This window comes from Cupressus sempervirens, chromosome 8, assembly GCF_028749045.1.
Source record: "Cupressus sempervirens isolate cs-2001-9-10 chromosome 8, ASM2874904v1, whole genome shotgun sequence".
NCBI classification, from domain to species: domain Eukaryota; kingdom Viridiplantae; phylum Streptophyta; class Pinopsida; order Cupressales; family Cupressaceae; genus Cupressus; species Cupressus sempervirens.
In genome coordinates, this window is record NC_143125.1 from 697,565,260 (window position 1) to 697,591,126 (window position 25,867).

The following is a 25,867-nucleotide window of genomic DNA, read 5'->3' on the forward strand; positions in this document are numbered from 1 at the left end:
GTTTAGAAGTGATGGATTTTTATGTAGTCAGATCTTTCAAACTGAACTTGTATTTCCTAAACACATTTAAATTTATTTTTTCTCCATTTGAGCTTGTTCCTTCTCCTTGAGCAATTTGTCCTTGAATTCCATTCTGAGGCATGAGTCATTGCCTTGTTCATACTTGATCCCTTTTGAAAACTCAATGAATGACTTGTGAGTTGAAGCTTGAATTTTCAATATTTTACTTTATTGAACCTGATCTTGCCATAGTCCCTCCTTGTTCTCGAGCATCCGTCATTTCTCCTTGCAAAACAAGAGAAAAAACAAAGGTTGCAAGGAGATGGGGGTACTTGGGTACTTCAGTGATGGGTGCAAGTACAATTATTTTTCCAAAATAGAAGATAGAGGTATTTTGGGTATGCCAAATGTTTTTATATTTAATTTAATATTTTCTAGAAAATTTGAAATTTTAATGCCTTTAGTTTTCAAAACAAGAACAATGATAAAGTTTATTGTCCAATATTAACTTTAAAGATGAAGTACACAAATTGAAATGTCATACACTCATTGTATCAAAGTTTCAAACTATTAGTGATTACATATTGACATAAGCTTGATAAACAACAAGCTGATACACAAACAAAAAGCTGAAACAACAAAAAAAAATCTTAATCAAGGTCCTATTGATTTGAGTTTTGTTCCACTACAACATACAAAATCAAATACCTAATATTCCCGAATGAAATGCTAAATCTGCAACTCTCTCTTGAATAAGGATGCTCATATGCTAAAAAATGTAGATGACTTGTGTGACCAAATGAGATAACCGTATGGTTCTTTCTTTATTGTGGACTTTCACTTTGTTATAATGATGTGCTATGTTGGTTATCACAAAGGGACATATACTATTTCATTTAATGGATATCAACTTGATGTAATGTCCCCATTGGTTGCCAGCATCAAAATTTCAGGGATTAGCCTAATATTGGATCCTCGTAGGCTAATGAGGATGGTTAAAGGGTCTTTTGAGGATTGATTCATCTTCAACATTCAGCAATTTATGGATTTGGCTTTCATTCGATGTCATTTGGACTCCATTTTCCTTACTATGTATACTAAGTCAGGGGTAATAGAGATGGATCCTTTCTATTTTCATAAAGTGTATTTGGTCATATGTGGAATTATGAGGAGAGATTCCTATTTCAGACAGCATGGCAATAAGACAAGTATTTCAAGAGATTAAAGTTCAAGTGACTTAAGTGATTTATTTAAATATTCTAATGTTATAAAGTTATAAAGTAATGTAAGTGACTAGAAGACGAAACTGGCTTTTAATCCCACATTGCCTTGCTTGTGTCTCCCCTCACTTTGAGGTTATAAAAGTAGTTGCCTTGGAATCGTCATCACGAATGAATATATGTTATTACACAATCCTAAATGATTTCTTAAATGTGAATGTCTTCTTGAGGATGAAACCCCTTAAGAGGTTTAAGGAACTAGACATAGCCCCAGTATTCCTTGTGAGAACTACATCAGGTTCAGAAATTGGTGGATAGTATAGTACAATGTCTTTAACATCAGGTCACTTGTGCTAGCCGTGTAGTGGTTGTTCTTTACCAAGGTGGAATCATAGAATCAAGCATCATGTGAGTGAGCTGAATGAAGATTACAAGGTAATAGACGTTAATCTACTTTCCTCTCCTTACCATACATTTTGTAGTGTAGTAAAGTGAAGGCTCGGGTTACAGGAAGAAGATATTAATACTGTTGTGGCAGTCATTAGGGGAACTTGGACTAAGAGATGGAATATGGGTCTCTCTAGAAGACGGCTTGAGAAATCAGACTATCTCCACCAGTTTGATATAGCAGCGTTTAGAGCTCTAAATAGTGCCCCAAAGAGTTTGATAGAGGGTCTGTGCATTGGTTGTTCATCTATATGCAAGGATTGGTGCCTATCGGATTTAAGTGAGGTGACATTGAAGAGTAGGGAGACCATGGGTCAAGGCCATAATGTCGAGATACATTCCACTAGCCAATACGACTAGCAGGATAACTGGCGAGAGCAGCTTCAGAATGAGACCTTTGGAGAGTATGCCATAGATGAGCAGCCCAAACTACTAGCAGCTGCCATATCCAGGTTTCTTTACTCCCTTGTTTGAGTTTGCATTACCAAGTTATAGTGATTTAAACATAATAAATACTTATGAATTCATTCAGAAATTATTTCTCTATAATCCGAGATAGACAAAACGTTGTTTAGAATCTGCTGTAATTGAAGAGTGATATAAATGCAATACTGTCATGGTCTGAGATTGTCACATTGTTTGCAAATTTTGTAGTCATATTGTTATACATATCTTGGAGTCGGATTTTTCACATCAGCATCAAAGTTTAATGCCAAGGTTTCATGCGAACTGTTTGATAAAATACCTCTAGCCAAGGTTTAACTTATTGTTCAAACTAAGTCCAGATTATTACACTTGATTTTATTTACTTCTTCAATTGCTTTCAAGCAATTAACTGCAAGGAAAGAAAATCTAATCTTAGTCTAAGAATGCAAGATAATGTTGATGATGGGTTGATCCTCTAACCAACACTTGCTTCACCAATTCCACTAGGCATCGGAGGGTGCTACCTTCTATGGATGCAAGAATGACTTTTACATTGTCAATGCTCATCCAAATACCCTATAAAGGCACAATCTAAATGAACATCTTGAATAAAACACTTGCAATTTAGGCCTAGACTAAGCCTACACCTTTACTTACAATCATAAAGTAACTAAAAGTATGGACACTGACTTCACCATTGATCGACATTTAACAATTTCTTCCATTCAATCTACTTAACATGAAAAGAAATTTATATGAGGAATTGAAGCAAGTGAAACCATGCAACACTTCAAAGCAACATTAAGTAATCCACCATGAAGAGCAACAACAAATCATTGATACTTTGATAACATTATGGCAACAAGTTCATCTAATTCTCCTCCTACTATATATCCAATACTTTCGAGCTGATTCCTCTCTAGTCTCCTAATCTCTTGAATCTAACTCTTTCCAAATGAGAAGGCTTTGGCCTTTTATGGTTGTCCAATTACAATGAAGGGCCAATATCAGTTCAAGATCAAGGGCCAAGATTTAGCCCTACTACTCCTAATTAGGGTTACCGCCTTATCCACCAATTACAAGAGGATCAACCAATTACAAGAGGGCACCTCTTTGTGAGCCAATAAGAAAATTACAATACTTTGATAGCGAATGAGAAAATTGTACACTTGGCATAATATGATTGGAACATGTGCAATTGAAATTTCCCAATTGGTAGAAGACAAGTCTATGTCGCCTCAAAATCCTTAGCAATCCTTTGGCGATGGGAAAATATCTTTTGACATTCAACATTGCGAAGCCTTCAATATTGATGACGTATTCCCAAATTGCTTCACATTCTCAAACTTTCTTCATCTTATTTCTTGAAATGTTTCTCATTGATATGACTTGAACTTGTTGCAAACTTGGATCTTCATCTTGCCTTGAATTTGTACTTGGATGATTTGATTTGAGTTTTGTTCTCACTTGAAGTCCTCGAGATTGAACTCAAAGTCCTTGATCTTGATCTCACCATAGTCTCCTTGTCCTCTTAGCTTCCTCCTTCAACAAATTTTCCTTGCAACACAAGAGAGAAGAGATGCATTTATGTAATGATCCCTCCTAGGACCTTGATTTGTTCTAGAATTTTCTTGCTTGGATTTGATCTTCTTAAGGATTGTTATGTGCAATCTTTGTTATATAGAATTCATGAAATCATTAAGCATATTATCCAATTTTGAACTCTAATCAATTGAATTTAGTGATTTAGTTTGATTGTCTTATGTGAAAATCCCATTATGTCCTCTAATTACTAAGGTCATTCTCAGATAGTAGATTTACTGTGCAAAGGTCATGTGAAACAGACTACATGCAGCGTCCCTCAAGGCTTAACCCTCATATTGGGATAGTCTGTCATGTGCCCGAAATTACTTTGCCTTTCCCTTCCACAGACTTCCTATCTAAAAGTACCTTAGTATGGAGTAAGAAATGGAATTTTTTTGCACTTTAATAATATAGTTTTAATAATATAATAAGATCTAATAGATTGGATTTAAACAAGCCCCCCTTGGTAACATTGTATCCTCCCGAAAAAATGATAGAAATAGTCATATTTTAATAATCAAACAATTAAGGTTATTATTCATAGTAAGAAAATACCCTAGTTTAATATTGATTCTTGTGTAAGAATTTATTAGAAATAATTCTTCTTTTAATAATTACTGTGATAATAATTATTTCATTTAAATTTTAAGTGTTGATGATATTAACGTTTATCATATATTTCTTTTACATTCACATGTAATAAATTTATATATATGAAAAATTATATAATAATTTTATAAAATACTAAAATGGCTTTTTTCTATGTTGAATGATTCCCTGTTAGCTAGAGAGAGATCTGTAGCTAAGTAGTCACACAAAGCTACAACAAAAGATGTCAACGATAAAACATATATCCACAACATAATTCATGGAATCACTCAACATTAAAACCTTGCAAGAAACATAACCAGCTTTCATCACAAACTCTATCCATGTGATGTTGTCATGGAATCTCTCAACATGACACTAAGAGAACAATTTAATAATCATGGAATCACTCAACATGATAGAGCTGTAACAATTACTCATAATTATGGAATCGCTCAACATGTAAAACCTGCAAAATTTACATTCAACTTTTATTATGGACGCACTCAACATGATGGTGTCATGGAATTTCTCAACATGACAAGTTAGCAAGGTTTATAACCAGCATTTTATCATGGACTCTCTCAACATGATACAGTCATGGACTCTCTCAACATGACTTTAAACTTCCATCATGGAATCTCTCAACGTGATGATATCATGGACTCTCTCTGCATGATGCTCACCATGGATCTCTCATAGGTGAAAGAGTTATCAGGTTGACCCTTGAATTATCATTAATTTCACATGAATATAAAATCAACATAGAAAATCATAGAAAGAGTCTCAAATACAAGCATTTAGGAGCATGTATAAGAAAGGAAGGGATGCAATAAGGGCTCCTTCATAACTAAGAACAACTCCCTCTAAAGGTGAACATCTCCCTCTAAATCTCATATGCAAATATTAATTCAAATCAGTAAGCAATTTCCTCATCTTAAAAATCTCCTACTGTATTAACTGTTGGTAAGGAGAAGTTTAATTTTTCTTGTTGCTAGAGATTTTTTGGAATTTGTGAAGGCATTTGCTGGAATTGTTATATCAAATTGTGTGCTAGTTAATTTGGAGTATGTTGGGCACCGTTTATATTTTTTGTCGGGCATTATTTTCTTCCTACACTTTGGGAGCAACATATATGCAATTGCATTAGTTTATTAGAGAATTCTTTTGCTATTGCTAGTCTTCATTTTAGAGGGTTTTCAAAGCATGTCTACATGTAAGTTCATGGACTGTAACTTCTAATTTTTCTAGGTATTGCTGATTTAGATAATAGTTGATATTTTATCAACCGGATTGTTGATATTTTGTAAAAATACTCAGTATCTAAATGATATTAAAATCTAGAATTTTCAGCTGTATATTCCCTATGTAATTTCCAAATATTTGAGCTCAAATTATTATTGCAATATCTTCTATTTTGCTACTATATTGTTGTATCAAAAATTGCAAAACATCAAAACAAAAAAAAAAGAAATCATTTTCATCACAAATTGTTTGACAATCAACAAGTCTCATTACAATGGTATCACAACTTGCTTGCAAAGTGTTTGACGAAATGTCAAACAACTGAATTATGAAAGAATTTGGTGTTTGTTAAAGTTATAACTAGTTGGGGTTATTAGAATTAAATTCAAGTCCTTCTTGATCAAAGATCCAAAACTCACAATCAATATCCAGAAAATGTCGTCACATGACAACTTGAATTAAAACAAAGTTTGAAAGAAAGTTGTCTCTTTATTGAAAGCAATCTGATTTACATCCAAGCACAAAATCTTAGAGTGCACAATACAAATTCACAAAATTTTCTTGCCTTGCCAAAAAATGATTATTTACAATGAGCTCTCTCCTTTATATAAAAAAATAAGAGAGAGAAAGGTTGTCATGTCCCCTTTTTAGTGACATAACTTTTACCGGGGATTTGCCTATCATCGACTCTCGTAGGCAAATGATTTTGGAGAGAGAGTCATTCTGTTGACAGATGATTACATTTTTGCTCCCAGAAAATTATTATCCAGTAAGTGGGGCCTACTTGTTTTAATGTCGAACTAAGATTGTACTTTAACTTTATAAAGTTATTTATTTAATTTTATAAAGTTAATTAATAATAAAATACATTATAATAAGTTGTTCTGGAAGCTTCCAGCAACTTCTCAAAAAGTAAATAAATAGAGGGCAGGGGGCACCCATTTGAAGCAAGTGATTTTGTGGATTCTACTATTTATCATATTGGAGCAATTTGTGGTCTTCGGTCTGCAAATTTCCATTAGGTCTTTGGGAACGAAAACTCCCTTGGATCTGCATAACTAAGGAAGTGAAATATCTTCCGAAGGGTTGCTCATTGGAGATGGTATTCTGCCATTTCATGAAGGATCATTTCTGAAAGATGGGTTTGTAGATTTTAGTTCCTTGCAAGGGTTTGGAGGTCATCTTTTTACAGTATCTACTGGCCGAGTTTAGGAGAAGAAATTGTGCTTTTTCGAATGAGGTCTGGATCAAGACCAAATGCATATTTGTTCATAAGTCTTCACAGAGCAAGAGTCTGAATTTCTGCTTGGGACGAGTCATATAATACCCTAAGGCATCTCAGATTTATCAAAGGAAGGCAACCAATACTCAGCCGATTATTTACTGGATAGAGCCGTACCTGATAGAGCCGTACAAGGCACAGATTATAAAGAATTATCTCCATATTGCAAACTGTCCAGAATTATTTTTATTATTTTTAATACTGAGCGGTTTGTCATATAGCATCTGGGAACTGTTCGGAGGGTTGAGAAATTTTAATTAAAAACGTGCCAGTGCCGTACAGGTACGGTAGTACTGTAGTAGACAGAATCATTCAGCAATTTCACTCCACCAGGGTTGCAAACAGTCAGGACAGAAAAAGGTGCCATCTAAAAATTCATGCATTGCATATTTCTTGATTAAGTGCAGATCTGTAGGTGCTTAGACACTATTATCTTGAAATATTTGCTATTGCCCTTAGAAGGTTGTACGAATCAATTTCTGAATGCAAATAACAATTATTTTTCTAAATATTGTTGATATTCACTGCTCTTGTTTTCATCCCTACACTTGGTGAATTGTTCAAACATTAGACTTTCACGCATAAATGGTTGCATGATAAGTGTTTGACGAAATTCCAAAGTCAGTTTGGATAAACCTTATAGTAAGGAGACCATTTCAGTGGTATCAGAGCAGTGTTCCTGCCATCCTGTTGGGTAGGACATCTTATGCAATCATACTCCAAATATTATATTCGCAGGAGAAGAATACTTAAGGGCAGAAATATGGGTGAAAGACAATCATAGAGTCCACCGAGATTTCCCAGAGTTGATGATGATGAAACCAGAGAGTTTTACATAATCATGACTACCGGACAACAAGAAATAGCTCAGTCACTACAAGCTTTGACTACCATAATGGAGAGAGTTGTTCAGCTCAGGATTCAGGAACAAGGTAGAGGTACACTTGATCATGATAATAGAAGTGTGGCAGGCTCACAGAGTGCTCCTAGGCGCAGATCATGGACAGCAAATAGGTCTACTCGTCCCACCTTCCTAAGGGAGGAGGCTCAGGAGATAGGAGAAGATGATTTGCCGGATGATTTCCAGGATGATCTCAAAGCTGCTACTGCAGAATGGCAGGCATTACCCCTGCATGTGCGTGAACTATTGAACTTTGATCGCTATCTAAACCAAAGGAGAGAGCATATGAGGAGCAGCCGTCAGAATAGGAGGTCTAGAGGGGGTCATGATAGTGAGTTGCAGCGAGCTGTTAGCAAACTCACTTTACCATCTTTCGATGGTAGTGGTCAGATGACAGCACAGGCTTGGGTTCATAAGTTGGATACATTCCGGGCATTGAGGCCTATGTCAGAGATAGATGCCATCAGATATGCCACTTTGCATTTGGAGGGAGTAGCTCATGATTGGTGGTCACACGGGATGGTTACGTTGCAGCACAACCAAGTCACATCTTACCAGGACTTTGTGGACAGATTGGTTGAACGTTTTGATAAAAAAGATCCGGAGATTTATTTTTGTGACCTCACTCAGTTAAGACAGTCAGGCAATTTGGAGGTTTATATTAGTGAATTTCAGAGGTTGTCAGTTATGGTACAGGATGTGTCTGAGAGACAGTTGGTTATCCTATTCACAGAAGGATTGTCTGAACCCCTTAAGGGGTGGATTAAGGCATTTGATCCACCAACACTTCAGGAGGCCATGAGGAAAGCGCGGAGTATGGAGCTAACAACATCTTCTAGTAGGTTCACTACCAAGAGTACTACTTCTTTTAGAGACAATAAGAAGTTTGATAAGAATAAAGGGAAGAATATTGAAACCAAAGGAAAATCACCCTTGGATGCAGAAGCATTAAATAATTTGCGTAGAAAGAAACTATGCTTCTATTGCAAAGGCCCATATGACAGGGACCATGATTGTCCTCTGAGACCTAAAGGAAAGGCCACCAGAGTTATGTGGGCATATTACGAAGGGTCAGATTCCGACAGTGCAGCAAATGAGGATGATCACAGTAGTTCAAAACCTGAAGGAGAAACAGGAAATTTAGAACAAAAGGAAGAAATTGAGTTACATTTACAGCAGGGGCGTTTGTCTAGTATTCAGCAGGAGGGATCTTTTAGGTTACATGGTGTTCTCGCAGGACAGAAGGTGATCACATTGGTTGATACAGGTGCCACACACAACTTCATTGATGCACGATTGGTTGAGCGCCGTGGAATCAAGACAGAGGAGTTTGAGGGTCTCCGAGTACAGGTTGCTGATGGATACACTCTTAAGTGCAATAGAATGGTCAGAGACATGCCTTTACGTCTGAATAATTATGAGTTTAAAGCAGATTACCATGTGGTCAATATGGGCGACTTGGATATCGTTTTGGGTATGGCATGGTTACGTTTATTGGACGAAGTCACTTTCCGTCTCAAGGACATGGAGATCAAGTTTGAGGTAGATGGGAAGCAGCATGTGTTGAGAGCTATCAGGAATAGTGATATCCGAACTATTTCTCTAAGAAGATTGGAAAGGTTGGTAAGGCATAACGATATTGAATGGGCAACCGTGTGTACTCTCATGCCTACAAAGGAGGAACAACAAAAGACGGAATATCATCCAGACATCCAGATATTGAGGGAAAAGTATAGTAAGGTATTCAACGATATTCCACCTGGAACACCACCTGATAGAGGGATTGAGCACATCATCGAATTAGAAGAAGGTGCTAAACCAGTTATGATCACTCCATACAGACATCCAAAGAGGCTCAAAGATGAAATAGAAAAAACCATCAAGGAGCTTCTAGCAATGGGACACATTAGACCTAGTAAGTCTCTTTTTGCTTCTTCAGTAGTTTTGGTAAAAAAGAAAGATGGTTCTCTATGGATGTGCATTGATTACAAAATGTTGAATAAGAAGACCATTAAGAATAGATATCTTATTCCACGGATTGATGAGCTGATAGATGAACTACATGGGGCATGCTACTTCAGTAAGATAGACTTGAGATCGGGTTACCACCAAATCAGAGTCAGAGAACAAGACATAGAGAAGACTTCCTTCAGATGTCATTGTGGACACTTTGAGTTTGTAGTGATGCCATTCGGGTTAACCAATGCACCAGCTACTTTCCAGTCCACCATGAATAAGGTCTTCCATCATCAGCTGAGGAAATTTGTGTTGGTTTTCTTTGATGATATCTTGGTATACAGTCGGACATGGCGTGAGCATATGGAGCATTTAGAGACAGTATTAAATACCTTGTAGGTAGAGTCCTTGTATGCCAAAGAGTCCAAATGTGATTTGGGCATGACCGAGTTATTATACTTAGGTCATATTATCAGTAGAGGAGTACGGATGGATCCTGATAAGATTCGTACTATTGTGGAGTGGCCTATTCCTGAGAGCCTGACCCAACTGAGAGGATTCCTTGGTTTATGTGGCTTCTATCGCAGATTTGTTTGCGGATATTCGCGACATGCAGCTCCTATGACAGATTTGCTCAAGAAGGGAGCTTTTGTTTGGACAGCAAAAGCACAAGCTTGTTTTGATAGATTTAAGGAGATCATGACTTCATGCCCGGTACTAGCATTGCCCGATTTCTCGAAACCATTTGAACTTCAATGTGATGCCTCAGGAGATGGTATTGGGGCTGTTTTGATGCAGGACAAACACCCTATTGCATATGAGAGAAGGAAACTCTATGGGCCAGAGAAATCATTCAGCATTTATGACAAGGAGATGTTAGCTATCATGCATGCATTAGCTAAGTTCAGGCAGTATTTAGTAGGTGGTAAGTTTTGTATAAAAACTGACCACAACAGTTTGAGACATTTTCTTGGGCAGAGAGATCTCAATGATAGACAGCAAAAATGGGTGAGTAAGCTGCAGGCATACGACTTCGATATATCATACATTAAAGGCACTCAGAATGTTGTAGCAGACGCCTTGTCACGCAGGCCACATCTTAATGCGATGATTGAGATCTCTGAGGATTGGAAGCATTTGATTGTTGCAGAATATGTTAGAGACTCTTGGGCATCTGGGATAGTTGATGGGACAATTGTTGACACTAGGTATTCACTTGTGGATGACTTGATCATTTACAAGAGCAGGATCTTTTTAGTCCCAGGATCGAAGGTGAAACGGTCTATTATGCGGGCTCTTCATGATTCACCCATAGCTGGTCATCCAGGGTACTTTAAAACATATAGACAGGTGTGGGAACGGTTTACATAGAAAGGACTCAAGAAGGATGTATTGCAGTATGTTCGTGAGTGTTCTGAATGTCAACAGAATAAACAAGAGCACACCTTCCTAGCAGGACTCTTACAGCCACTACCCATCCCGAGACAGAAGTGGGAATGCATATCCATGGATTTCATTACAGGGTTACCCAAGGCTAAGGGACGCGATTGCATTTATGTGGTGGTGGATAGACTAACGAAATATGCTCACTTCTTTCCCATCACCACGACTTATACAGCAGTACAGGTAGCTGAGGTATTCTTCAAAGAGGTTCTCAGGTTACATGGGATACCCCGTAGTATTGTCAGTGACGAGGACAGTAGATTCTTGAGTCATTTTTGGAAGGAGGTGTTTCGATTATGCGGCACTGAACTCACACCCAGTACTAGTTATCACCCGCAGACTGATGGACAGACGGAGATAGTAAACAAGTGGGTGGAAGGCTACTTGAGGAACTACGTGGCTGATCAGCAGAAGGCTTGGGTAAGATGGATTTATTTGTGTGAATATTGTTACAATACCACTTTTCACATGTCAATTCAGATGACACCTTTCCGAGCATTATATGGGTATGATGCACCGAGCTTCATTGATTTGCTGATGGGGGATGTCCGGGTTCCACGTGCCGGGGATTTGATTCAAGAGAGTAAAGACATTATTAGCACTCTTCGGGATAACATTGCTCGGGCACAGAATCAATATAAGCAGTATGCAGATCAGAAGAGAAATGAGAGAAGCTTTGAAGTTGGTGACATGGTTTACCTCATGCTTCAGCCCTTTCGGCAATCTACTCTTAAAAGAAGTGGGTTAGAAAAGCTTAAGCCTAGATATTATGGGCCTTTCAGGATCACCAGACGAATAGGGGAATCGGCTTATGAGCTTGAGCTTCCAGCAAATAGTAAAGTGTATAATGTGTTCCATGTGTCGCGCCTCAAAAAGGCACTGGGACAGAATGTGGAACCTTCTACAGTATTACCTCCTTTGGATGATGAAGGGAAATTGATCTTAGTGCCGGAATTCATTTTGGAAAGCAGGGAAAAACAGCTCCGCACAAGGGTAATCAGAGAATATTTGGTTAAATGGAAAGATCTACCAGTTGAAGATGCCACTTGGGAAAATGAAACAATTTTGCAGCATCCAGCTTTGAGATTGCTTGAGGACAAGCAATTTCAGGAAGGGCGGACCGTCATGTCCCCTTTTTAGTGACATAACTTTTACTGGGGATTTGCCTATCATCGACTCTCGTAGGCAAATGATTTTGGAGAGAGAGTCATTCTGTTGACAGATGATTACATTTTTGCTCCCAGAAAATTATTATCCAGTAAGTGTGGCCTACTTGTTTTAATGTCGAACTGAGATTGTACTTTAACTTTATAAAGTTATTTATTTAATTTTATAAAGTTAATTAATAATAAAATACATTATAATAAGTTGTTCTGGAAGCTTCCAGTGACTTCTCAAAAAGTAAATAAATAGAGGGCAAGGGGCACCCATTTGAAGCAAGCGATTTTGTGGATTCTACTATTTATCATATTGGAGCAATTTGTGGTCTTCGGTCTACAAATTTCCATTAGGTCTTTGGGAACGAAAACTCCCTTGGATCTGCATAACTAAGGAAGTGAAATATCTTCCGAAGGGTTGCTCATTGGAGATGGTATTCTGCCATTTCATGAAGGATCATTTCTGAAAGATGGGTTTGTAGATTTTAGTTCCTTGCAAGGGTTTGGAGGTCATCTTCTTTTTACAGTATCTACTAGCCGAGTTTAGGAGAAGAAATTGTGCTTTTTCGAATGAGGTTTGGATCAAGACCAAATGCATATTTGTTCATAAGTCTTCACAGTGCAAGAGTCTGAATTTCTGCTTGGGACGAGTCATATAATACCCTAAGGCGTCTTAGATTTATCAAAGGAAGGCAACCAATACTCAGCCGATTATTTACTGGACAGAGCCGTACCTGACAGAGCCGTACAGGGCACAGATTATAAAGAATTATCTCCATATCGCAGACTGTCCAGATTTATTTTTATTATTTTCGGAGGCTATTAATACTGAGCGGTTTGTCATATAACATCTGGGAACTGTTCAGAGGGTTGAGAAATTTTAATTAAAAACGTGCCAGTGTCGTACAGGTACGACAGTACTGTAGCAGACAGAATCATTCAGCAATTTTACTCCAGTAGGGTTGCAAACAGTCAGGATAGAAAAAGGTGCCATCTAAAAATTCATGCATTGCATATTTCTTGATTAAGTGCAAATCTGTAGGTGCTTAGACACTATTATCTTGAAATATTTGCTATTGCCCTTAGAAGGTTGTACGAATCAATTTCTGAATGCAAATAACAATTATTTTTCTAAATATTGTTGATATTCACTGCTTTTGTTTTCATCCCTACACTTGGTGAATTGTTCAAACATTATACCTTCATGCATAAATGGTTGCATGATAAGTGTTTGACGAAATTCCAAAGTCAGTTTGGATAAACCTTATAGTAAGGAGACCATTTCAAAGGTGGAGGGAAAAGTGGAACAACTTCAACCACCTTATCTCTAACTACTTTGACTTTATTCAAAGTTGCATGTTTAAAATGATTGCAACTTAACTACATGAGCTGGTTGTACAGGTGCATGTTAGAATGTACTTACAACATAGATGCTCTTTACATGTAACTTTCCTACCGCTATTCTACTTAAAGCATATAAAAATTTGATTTGAAGTATTCACATGGTATCAACCTACTCTCCAAACTTCCACAGGGGCTTGCATACAACTACAACATCTAGTTCACCGGTGTGTTGTGAGACCATTGTAACCTTCTTGAGTATGCTTAATGCTCCAAATATCTCTTTATTACCAATCTCCATTTGATTTTGCAGATTCTTCAATGAACACTTCCAATTGCAAATGTATCCACCACACTAATGTTGAAGTCATCCACTTCAAACTATAAGCGAATGGCCTCCGTGAATTCTGTGAGAACATCTTCTTGATTCTTAAGTTCCTTATCTTCAGTGATGATTTCACGTGATAGCCCTCTAAATGCCTCTTTGATCATGCTTTCTTGGTTAGTTATCTTGGCTACTGCTACCTTTGCATCTTTTACAAGTCCTTGTAGAACTTTCTTTCTGTTGGTCATCACATGTGCGTAATCATGGTATATTTCAACAAACATGATGACTTCATACTCACACAAGACATTCAAATCAATCTCCATCATTTGGTTCCAGGCACCAAGATTCTGTCCAGCAACTCGAGTTGAAGATTGAGTGACTTGATAATGTCATTCAATCTATTAGTAGTCTCTTTCTCTTTTGCTGGTGTAACTTCTCTTGAGATTGTCAAATGGTGTGCTTGTGCAACTATCATATGAAAGTTACATAGTGTATGAACATCATCATATGAAGGGTCCATAGAAAACTTGGGTTTGTAAAAACATAGATTTGAGCAAGGTATGTATAGGGAAAGGACATGGAATGATTAGGGATCGCGATTGAACAAATGGGTCAAGCTATGAATGACTCAAAAATGACTAGAATAGCTAAAAATGGGTTTTTTTGGAGTGGATTACATATGTGGACAGTGAGCTTTAAAATGTGCTATAGTGTAATGAAATGGAAACATAGCATACTTTAATAGGTGTAAGTCATACTATGTATCCACAAGCATGTGAGAAATTCTTCTTTATCCATAGGACAACCATATGGAGGTTCACATAATGCGTATTGGTGGGACTTGCACTTGCATTCTCATGAGGGGAAAAGAGAGACTTTCTTCCAAATTAGAATGAGTGTTTATCCCCGACTCCACATGCAAGTAAATGGGACCTTGCATATGCAACTTGAAGATGATGGAAGAAAAAGAAGTGACAATATATTTACAAAAACATGCAAATCTGAAAATGGAAACGAAGAGACTTGCATACACAACACAAAAAATATATACAACAAAAATCTTATGAAAAATAATAAGGAATCATACCTTTTTACCAAGAGGCAAGAGAAGAAGTCGTTTTAAACACTTGTGAAAAATCTAAAAATGCAATCAAAGAGATTTCTTGGATTTAGAAAGATTGCAAGATGAAGTATTAAATAGACTTCAAATCTTGACTCGATCCTTGCAAGAGATGAGTCAAAATTTCTAGCTTGCCAAGTGCAAGAAGTTAGCAAAAAATTGCATCATTTTAACAACCGTTTTAACCAACCAATGGGCAACATGCAAAAAATTTGGAAAATGATGTCCAAAGCATATCAAGTGATTTAGAAGACTTGAATCCAAGCTAGGAAGGATAGGAAATGCTTTCAAACTTACCTTGATCTATTCACTTGTTCTTTTAATGGTGCAAATTGCTCAAAAATAGGGCATTTGTGAGCAAAAACGTGCCCTAGATGGGTTGAGAAATGAAGTAAACACTCAACAAACTCCACTTTTTAGTAGCCCAATTTGTTCTTTGGGTGATTTTAGGCAAAAACTACCCTTAGATCATAGAAAACGACCAAGAGAGACTTAAGATATGAGCATTTGATAGCTGGAAACCTGTTAGTGAAGTTTTGAGAGCCAAACATATGTCTTTTTGGGCTAAAAATTGCCACTTTTGGGTGTTTGATCAAAAAATCTCATGTTATGAAGTAAAAATGCATTTTTTGGTTGCATTTGCATGTGAAAAATGTGTCACAAACTCTCCAAATGCAAGCTGCAAGTAAAAAACAAGATTTCTTTGTGCAAATGCATATATTATAATGCATGCAATGTGCTCCAAAATTACCACTTTGGGTTTTTCATTGAGGACTTAGTGCAAAATGCAGTTTTAGAGACCATTTACACATTTTTGAAAGACATGCAATTGGGCAAAATATCGCCACTTTGCCTTGGCGGGGTTTTAAAACATGAAAACACATTCAAAAATGCATGTAGTTGGGCAAAAAAATATCACATTAGCTTAGGCTAAGTAAAATGGGTTTTTAAATATTACATACGCATGCAATTGGGTCCAAAATCACCACCTAGTGGATTTACATGTTACTAAAAGTCCATTATGTAGCAATTTTAAAAGATGTTAATGTAATGGATTGAAAACCCCCATTTAAATGCACTAATATATATAAAATAAACTTATACATGCAACAACATATGTAAATGAGTAATATTTTCTCATTTACATTAATTAAATAAGTTTAAAATATGTAAATACATTTTAGAAACCTACTAAACACATTTAAACATTTTATTGCATATAAAGAGTCCATTTGGATTAATGTTGGGACCTATAATTTATTGGGAGTGGATTGTTATGAAGTATTCTGCATGCATATATATATGCATTACGAAATAAAAATCCCACTCTACAAACTTAACTTGTCTCATGTATATATATTTAATAAGTAACTATAGTTTTTATTAATGTAAAATGAAAAATAGTCTTGAAATGGGCTATTTTCATAAAACATAAAAAACTATAGTCAAATCAATTCAGAATGAGTTGAAATTTTACAATGGACCACAAAATCCACTTTCAATATTAAATATAATTTAACATTCTGCAATTATCAATAAAAGCCCATTTTTATGAGATTTTTGATAAAAATATGCAGTTGACCTTAAAAACCCCACTTTTTTCCATATAACTTGAGCTAGACAACTCTGATTTGGACCTATGCTAGCTCAAATCAAGCAAAATTCCAAGGGCTATTGGCCCAAGGCGAAAACAAAAGAAAAAACTATTTACAACACAGGAAAAAAAATATGAAAGTGTTAGTGTAAATAAGTATTTACTATTTACACTTAAGTTTACTTAGGGTAATGCATATATTTTAGTATTTATTTATTACTCACCTAGGAGTATGCGTACTTTTGTGAGTTGTCATGTTGACAACAGAGGAGTTTGCACTCTAATTATGCACATGTTGTCTACACTTAGGAGTGAGCACATTATTTGAGCACATGGTGTCTACAACATTCTAGACACCTCATCGTGCTTATCCTCTTATTGTGGAGGATATGTGCTTAGTTGTCATGCTTATCTCCTAGTACATTCTATACACGTTCTAGATGCATCTTAGAGTCCTTTATATACAAGCTCTCCTAGTGTGTATGTACATGCTTACATGCTTCTGATAATAGTAAGCATTTTCATATTGATCATACTCTTTGGTCTACTGTGTGCTTGTGATTGTGCTCCTTGATCTTAGGTGAATTTTTCTCTAAGGAAAATTCTTACAGAAAATTTATCAAAAATTGAGTGTTTGTAGTATGAGAAGGAAAACTCTTACTAACAAACAATTGGGCTTCGACAGAAAACCTTCAAAAGAACATATATACAAGACCACACAAAGAACAATTTGAAGATATTGAATTGTTTTCGTGATGGCTCATCAAAGCGTTGAAAAAGAGAGGATTTGCCTACGAATCCATGAGAAAATTCTATAGGGTTGCCTTAATTTTGTGATGTCAAAATTGAGGACAACACCACTCGATTCACACAATCCATGCTAAGCATATCGAGCAATAGAAAGGAAATAATGACACTCTTTAAACAAGAATAAGATGAGGCTACCGACTTTCACGAGGGAAACAAGTGCTAGATAATAACTAGACATCACATAGCCTCAAATATAATGCACGAACAACCATATTGACATAGTAGAAAGAAGCATGCAGAATCCCATCCTCAATAACAAAGTCAAAAGCATACGAAAATAAATCACTTTCCATACAGACGATCCTTCAAAAATAGTTTTATTTTTGTCTTTTGGCTTATTCTATGGTACTAGAGACAGGACCTGAGTGCCATTACGATACAAAAGTTCACAAACCGCAAAGAAAATTCAGAAAGTCCAAGGAAGCAAAGAGAAAATTCCCGACGAGGAAGAAAGAGAAGTTGTTGAGAGTAGCAGATGAGAAAGAAGAAACAAAATAAAAAATATCAACTCCACAAGAGAATGCCAAAAGAGACATAGATAAGGACACCACATACACCACAACAGAGAAAGAAGCTTGAAATAGAAAACACCATCAAAAGAAAATATTAAAATCTATTTAAGCTACTAGGATTTCAACATTCCTTATTTGTTGCTCAAACATATGTTATTTATTGTTATTAAACCTGGCTCTGATACCATGTTGGGTTTGAGCCCAGAAATAAAGATAAACAACAAGCAATAACCAAAATGGATACAAGAGACACAAAAAATACCCTTGGAAAACGCTTCCAAAATAAAAGGGAAAAACCTAGCCACACAAAAAAATCAGTTTATGGATCATAAAAAACTCAAGTGTACAATGCCTTTCACCTAATGCGAAATATATAACACATAGAGAGACTCTTCGCATTACAACTGAAGGTTTCTTCAATTTCCCAACTCATAACTCTTTATTTTCAAATACAACTCTTTGTATTTCCATGCATCAACGCATGGCGGATGACACATCTTTATGTTTAATATTACTGTTATCTCCAAAATCTGCACCCTGAAAATTTGCCTTAAGTCCTAAAACTCACAGCGATTTTGGAGAAACATGGGATCAACCAAAAGTTGTGGGTAACTTATAACTTGGCTGAACCTCCGGATTCTAGGCCGGTTCCTGTATGATATATCTTATACCTTACTTATACTAATGGAGAAGTGAAACTTTCAGATGGAAAAAGGTAAAAAGATAACGTAAAATATGGAAAACTTAAAGAAATAAGGTGATACACCAAGATTGATAACACAGATTACTGCTATACTTGAGATACAATGAAAGATTTGACAAGACAATCACAAGAAACCTTATTTGAAGATCTGCTAATTCATATCAATAATTTAAGAGGAGGTTTATGAACTTTTGAAAATATACGAAAGGAATTTGGTCACAATCGAATATATCAATAACAAAAACACAACTCAAAACTTATGAACAGCTATTTAGATAAAGAAGGTACAAGATAAGACATCTTTCAGAAAGGCCTATTATTAAAACACAATTTGAATAACATCAATCATCTTCACGCACACAACTAAATCTGTCAACTCCAAAACTGGTTCCAATGAAAATTTTATTTCCATCAAAGGCCCTTAAAACAATACATCTGCATAATGGATCAGAATAATGGAGAAAAAAGACACTAAGGATGAAATCACATAAGTGTCCTCTCTCAAAAACTGAACCCCTTCCTTAAAAAATAAGAGGAGTATATATCAACAATACAACTGTCCCAAAACAGGAGAGCTAGGTTGAAAAAATGAGTTAACTCATTATTAAGAACCTCTAAAAATCCCAAAAACATGCTTAGAATATCTCTAACTGAGGTTCCACCAACCATGCATAAGAAAAATGCAAAAAAGTCTCCCAAACTGCCATAAATAACTCCATAATGCACTCTGAAGTCTTCAGTCTGAATTGGGCCTCTAAAAATATTAACTGAAGCTGTCCCCTTGAATTTTGGCATTTGCAAAGTCCCAACTCCTCCTTGAACTCGCTTTGACCTTTAGACTTTATTATTTATTTCCTTAATTGCATGAATGTTATTATTTTAATAATTGATTTATAGATTATCAATTATAAAAATAATAATTACAACCTTTCTAATACTTATGCAATTAAGAGAAATAAAAGAACATTTAAACATGAACTCTCCCTTTTCACTTGCATTATTTTACTTTACTTTATTTATCTCCAAAATGCATTTAAAATCTATTATTATCTTTGAGTCGAAATAATATAAATCAACTAAAGAATAATAATAAATTTTAAATGTGCATGCATTCTCTAAAACATTATACAAATACGTTATTACAAGTGTATGCAAATGCAATTAAAAATAGAATGTAACCGGACCCGAAATCTTCTAAAATGCAATTATGAAAGTCATAAAAGGGGAAGTCGATAGGTTTATTTGTCATTTCATGTCCGAGAAAGAGCAAAAATGAACTGAGCAGGGTCGTTTTGAAACCCTAGCCGTCTGAGACTAACCCCTGCGATTTTGCTCTATCCACTTCATTTTTGGTGAATGATGCCTTCAATGGATGCCTTGACAAGCCCCTTAGACTGTTGGCATAAAAAATAAAATGATTCTCTTGGCTGCCGACTGGTGTCTACCTCAGATCTAAGCATTGGAGTCGTTGTTTACAACTGAAATGGCAATTTTTCTTGGTGACGTCTCTGCTCCTGCTGAGTCTTGAAGCTTCCTTTACTTCCTCTGCTTCAGCATGACTGAAAATACACATTTGGTATGAAAATCAAGGAGCTTTGCTGTAGCTGTGTTCTATCTTTGATATTTAAAAGTCGAACCCACACTTCTTTTCTTGTGGGTTTTCCTCTTTCTTGCTAGGCTCTACTGGACGCCGTGAGTCATATTTCGCATGCTTGGAAATAAGACAAAAATGTAACTCAGTTGCTTACTGCTGTAAGTTGTCCTCCTGCTTCATTTCTTTATGGAATTCGCATATATCATGGGCATGAAAAATAAGTAACATGTCTGCTGGTTAAATTTTTTACTTTACATCTATAAAATCTGGGCGCCTCTTACTGTTGTATTTAGCAGCTGATTGACTGTATTTTTAGATCACTGGAGGATAATTTTGCTTGTTTGATTTTGGAAAGCCATAAAATCTGGGCATAATCATCATCTCAGATTTTGTGATTTTTTATATATAGCTGCTAGGAACTCATATCTGATGTTTATGATGTATGTTACCCTTCTCAGAAATTTGTAAGAACTGATATAAACAATTATTTTGCTGAAAGTGGCCATATTTCGAGACTTTTTTGTTACTTGCTCCTTGACGGAAACTGTCATGCATCATATTTATTTAGATCTGCAATATCTGGGCACAATTTATGGTTTTGTTTTTACTCTTTTATTGCTGTATGAGTGATGCAGCATTAACACGTCATACCACAGCTGTAACTCTTCCATTTTTGTTCTAAAAACTAGAAAAGTTTAAATTACCACCTCAGATTTGTGGTTTATGATGAAGCTTCTTTGCTCGTTTTTACCATTTAAACATTTTCAAACTTATGAAAATAGTCTATACCTCCATTCTTTAAAATGACGACTGAAACAGAATAAAAGCTTCATACATGTGTTGTTTGTTTCTTTCTCTCTTCTAGCAATCTGTCCCTGTTAAGCCCTTTTGCTTTTAACAAATCTGTTCCACATATATCATATTGTTTGGCAATAAACGTGAAGACTTGTGGCTACTGAAAATTGTCTCCTCCATGCACTGATTAACTTAAAGTATTTCAATTCCCTGTTACTTTGCACCTGCTTCCTTTTGATCTTTTGCTATTTGGGTAATCTCAATTAAGCTGTTGACAACAAACCTGATGTTTGCCAAGATCCTCCTGCAACTAGCTTTACTGATAACACGATCTCTGCTATTATTTATGACATCTTTCTATTGTTAGCTAAAAGATACTTGCACCTTAATTTTTTAGCATAGATTTCTAATTTCTATTCATTACATTGTTATGTCTGAATGAAACAAAAGGTTTCACGTAATGGAATACATGTCCCTTTAATGTTTTCTTTAACTTATTTATATGCAAACCAATCCCACCTGCTATGCTTTTCTTGTTTTCATCAGTTTTTTATAAGTAAAAGGTTTCAAAACAAAAACAATTGTCCCTTTAATACTTTTATTCTTCATGATCGACCTCTCTATCTGCTGATGTATGTCTGTATTTTAGTGATATGAATAGCATGTGGGATGATGAAAGTGAGATGAAGTGAGCTATCAGCATTGCTTAGATCCATTGGATCTAACCCATTCTCTTTTATGGACGCAGGGATTGGAAGCACGGAAAGGGCGAGATCCAGAACAACAAGGTGGTGGATGCAGATGGACGCCCCTTCACCAGTCATTACAGGCAATGACTGGTGCCCATGACCTTTTCCTCCCTTTTCTCCTTTTTCATGTTATTGATTTCAGTAGGGTATAGATATATGTCAGCACATAGGGACTACTCTCACAGTCAGATGTGTGGGAGAAATTTACTTTCAGCATTAAATTTCTGTCATGATTTGCTCCTTTATGCAAATATTGAACATTATTTCAAAATGAATAAAATACTTTTCTTTGATGCATTTTCTGAAAATTACTTGAAAGTAATAAGCATGTATCTTCCTTCATTTGAACATGTGTGAAAAATGAACAACAATTACAATTTTATCATAATTATCCAATTCAGCTGAAGGTGACCATAATGATAATAATGTCCATATTTCTAAAGATAAAGATCTCTATCGCAGCTACAATCTCCAATGACACTATGATCACTGGGTTCAACAAGTCTCCTAACAATTGGTAGCTATATCATCTCAACCAGAAAAATCTTGAAAATGAGAGGGATAATTTTCAAGATCCATATAGAAATACCAAAGCTTGACCTTAGAAGCTATTGAGCAATGTTCCATAGTATTTCTAGATAGGGACAACATGAAACATGTGGAGACGTTTACAAAATGACAGGGATTGGGAATGGACAGCAATTTAAGAGAAAGGAAATGTAAACAGTATAGAAATCTCAGCTATCCATATAAAGGTCACTCACCATGTTCATTATATAACCATATTGAAATAATGTTGGAAAGGAATTTGAGATTTCACAACATACAAATCAACAAAATTTCATTTTAATCATTTGAGTGTTTATTCACTTAGTTGTCACTATGCATATACCAAAAAAAGCCAAAAGGCTAAACTACAAAATAACAAAATGTGAGAATCTTGAAAGCAATATATTATATAAATCAAGGGCACATATTTGTATTTTGCATCTTATTAAGTTGTTAAACATTCCTTTTTACCTCGCCGAACCATTAAATTTTACCTAACAACCCTGCTATTTCTATACTTTCATAAGCCAATGTCATTGACATTAAATTTTCTATAGTACTTCATTAGTAATGAGGCATAACACTATTGTAGAGGTCATTTTGATTCATATATAGCCACTTAGCCAAACAAATTGCAGTTGTGCATGAATGGACTGGAAAATCCTATGTCCCACCAAGTTTCTAGGATGATGACAAAAGGAAATGGAGCAGATGGGTTTCCACAATAATAGGACATGGAAGGCCTTTTTGTAGGTGATGACAAGTAATAAAAGCAGTGGAAATTGAAAACATAGAAAATCTCAAAAGTTCAAACAATAGAGAATTCATTATATATATTAGAAACATATTGTGAATCAAGAGAGATGAGTTTGGAATTCACAAGTTGACATACAATATAACAAAATATCAATGTCTAATCATTTGGCTCATTATCAATGTACATACGCAACAAAATGAAAGGGCAAAAGACGTCAATTAATAAATATTGACAACTAGATCTATGACTTAAATGACTGTTACTAAATTTTTACACATGCTGAAATTTATTTATGATTGCAAAGGTTTTATACAATTACATAAGCATTTTACGTCTTAATTCAGTTCATGCATATTGAGATCATGTTCATTTTGTGCCAAAAGAGTAATAAATGTCCTTGTATTATTCATTCCGAATATATGACTGATATTTACAAAAAGAACTATAATAATCAAAAAATGCTGCGAATGCTGAAATAAAAATTCTCACACAAGTGACCATGAGAGTAGTCCCTAATTGCTCATATATGCCCTACTTTGCAAAAGTTAAAAACATAAAAGGGAAAAGAAAGAGTAGAAAGTCACGGGCACCAATCATTGCCTGTAATGACTGGTTGGCTTCCGTCCATCTGCTTCCACCCATCCGTTGCCTCGAACCACGTTCTATCTGCGCATCTGAACCATGCATTTATTTAAAAAATTGTTAGATCCAATGGATCTAAGCAATGCAAGTGTCTTATTTCACTTCATTCATATTCCTATCATGCTATTCATTTCACAAAGTAAAACATATATCAGCAAATGAAGGAAAGTTATGACACTGAAATACTTTACTATTGACATGTTTGTTATCTGTGCAATGCCCTGTTTCTAATGGATACACGGATATAACAGTAGGCTCCTACGAGGGTTATTGAGCCCAACTTACCCAATAGAAATAGATCCTATGAAGCTGATCAAGACAAGTAAAGAAGGAAAGCATAATATTAATGGGACATATATTCATCACGCATGAAACCTTTTATTATCACATTGCAGATTGCACAAAAGGAAAAAGGAAAAATTATCTGATTGTTTAAGGGACAAATTATTATTTAATTTGAAATCTTACAAAAGAAAACAAATTGCTACAGGATACAAGAGAGGCACTAAATCAGCATCAAGAATAAATAGAAGCAAAGATGGTGTAAACAATAATCACAAAAGCACTTTGATACCAGATTAGAAAAATGCCATCAATCATTCACTTATGATTCTTTCTCCAAAAGTAAAATTGAAAAGAGTAAAGACCCAAAGTTTTCAGCAGGAGAAATCATGAACTTTCTAGGCAAAGTCAGTATATCCTTAATAGGCATAATTTTGCTACAAAGTGTAATTTTAGAATATATCAAGGAAAATAAAAATGAAGTCCCAGAATTACTTAAATAAACAGCTATGGAAAGAGAATAACATGTGCGTGCATGGTGACATGGTTTTGGATTGACAATGAACACAACGAGCTATAGTGTCATTGAAAAATCTGGAAAAATATCACATTAATTGCTGATTGTAACCAGTCATGGCAAGCAAGAGGATTTTGTATGTGCCTTGTATAGCTTGAGAAAGGCGATGACTATACAAAAAAGCTTCCATACGGCATCAACTTCCATCAGAAAAGCTGTAACAGTCCCAGATGAAGCTCACGACCAGCAAAAAATGAACACAATGGAGATGTGCAAGAAACCTCCATTCCATCATGGTGGCAGGCAAAATTTCCTCCAACAAACCCTAGCTCTTCAAAGAATTCGAAAAAAGCACAAATAAAAATGCAAATGAAGAATGGAAAGAAGATTTTTGTCTTAGGGATTGCTCATTGATACTTGGAGGAGAAGTGACCACGTTGCCTTTGCCTGGTGAAGTGGTTTTCTTTATTTTTTATTATCATTTTTCCAATACTTTATCCTATTTGATATATGTCTCATTAAAAATGGCACGGGTATCTTAACTAGGTGTTGTTCTAAACATTTTGTTTTCTAAAGCTCTTTTAGAATTGCTTAATAATGATGTAAAATGAAATTATTAAGTAGCATCTTATAAGCTATTTAATAATTTCATTTCTAAAAGAAAATGTTAGAAGTTTTAAAACCAAGTTGGATTTCTTTATTTATTATATATGTTGATAAGGTCAAAATTTCAACATGTGTAAGATGAGACTATTATTAAGTTTGATTTAGTATTGCAAATCATTTTGAGTCATGAGGAGAGATTGTGTGAGTTAAGTGTGGGGTCAAATTTGGACTTTGACTAAGCATCTTGAGGGTCTTTATGATCAGTTGGAACATTTCATGGGCGGTTAGGAGTGAGTCATAGGTTCTTTTATCACTTAGTGCAGTTTATCAGTCAGTTGTCATCATTTTTGTTGACTATTGACTCCTTTTTTGGAGCCTTTTTTCAAGGATTCAACCCAAAAGGGTTTGTACTTAGTCTTTTGGACTATTATTGTAAAAGAGAGTTATGATTATACAGAGGAGACTTTTCGTGACAGTCTTGTGTCCTTGATGTATTTTCTGCATACTTTGTAATTCATTTTTGGGGGTAATATATGGACCGATCTTCTTGCAACAGTTTTTCTTTTTGAAATATAGTCTTCTTTCCTTATGTTTCTATGTGTGAAAATATCTGATTAATGAAGTGCAAAGTGAATTTTAGGATTCTTTATCATTCTGTCTCAGTCATCACCTAGCTTACATTTGTACTTTGTTTACAAGTTATAATTTGTGTCTTTCGT

At 35.5% G+C, this 25,867-nt stretch overlaps 1 protein-coding gene across 4 annotated transcripts in view; it reads left to right on the top strand.

Annotated features, from left to right (window-relative positions):
- Positions 1 to 25,867, top strand: part of LOC149544368 (putative galacturonosyltransferase 14) — a 114,922-nt gene that overhangs the window by 80,766 nt on the left and 8,289 nt on the right. For 2 of the 4 annotated variants that reach the window (XR_016355279.1, XM_089796395.1), the window contains one exon: positions 21,795 to 21,875. Coding sequence is in view for 2 of the 4 variants with exons in the window: in XM_089796395.1 (XP_089652521.1) it covers positions 21,795 to 21,875 (81 nt within the window). In the remaining 2 variants the exon portion in view is untranslated. Of the gene's footprint in view, positions 1 to 21,794; positions 22,093 to 25,867 lie in introns of those variants that run through there. The other 2 variants (XM_089796394.1, XM_089796396.1) reach the window with 2 other exon arrangements.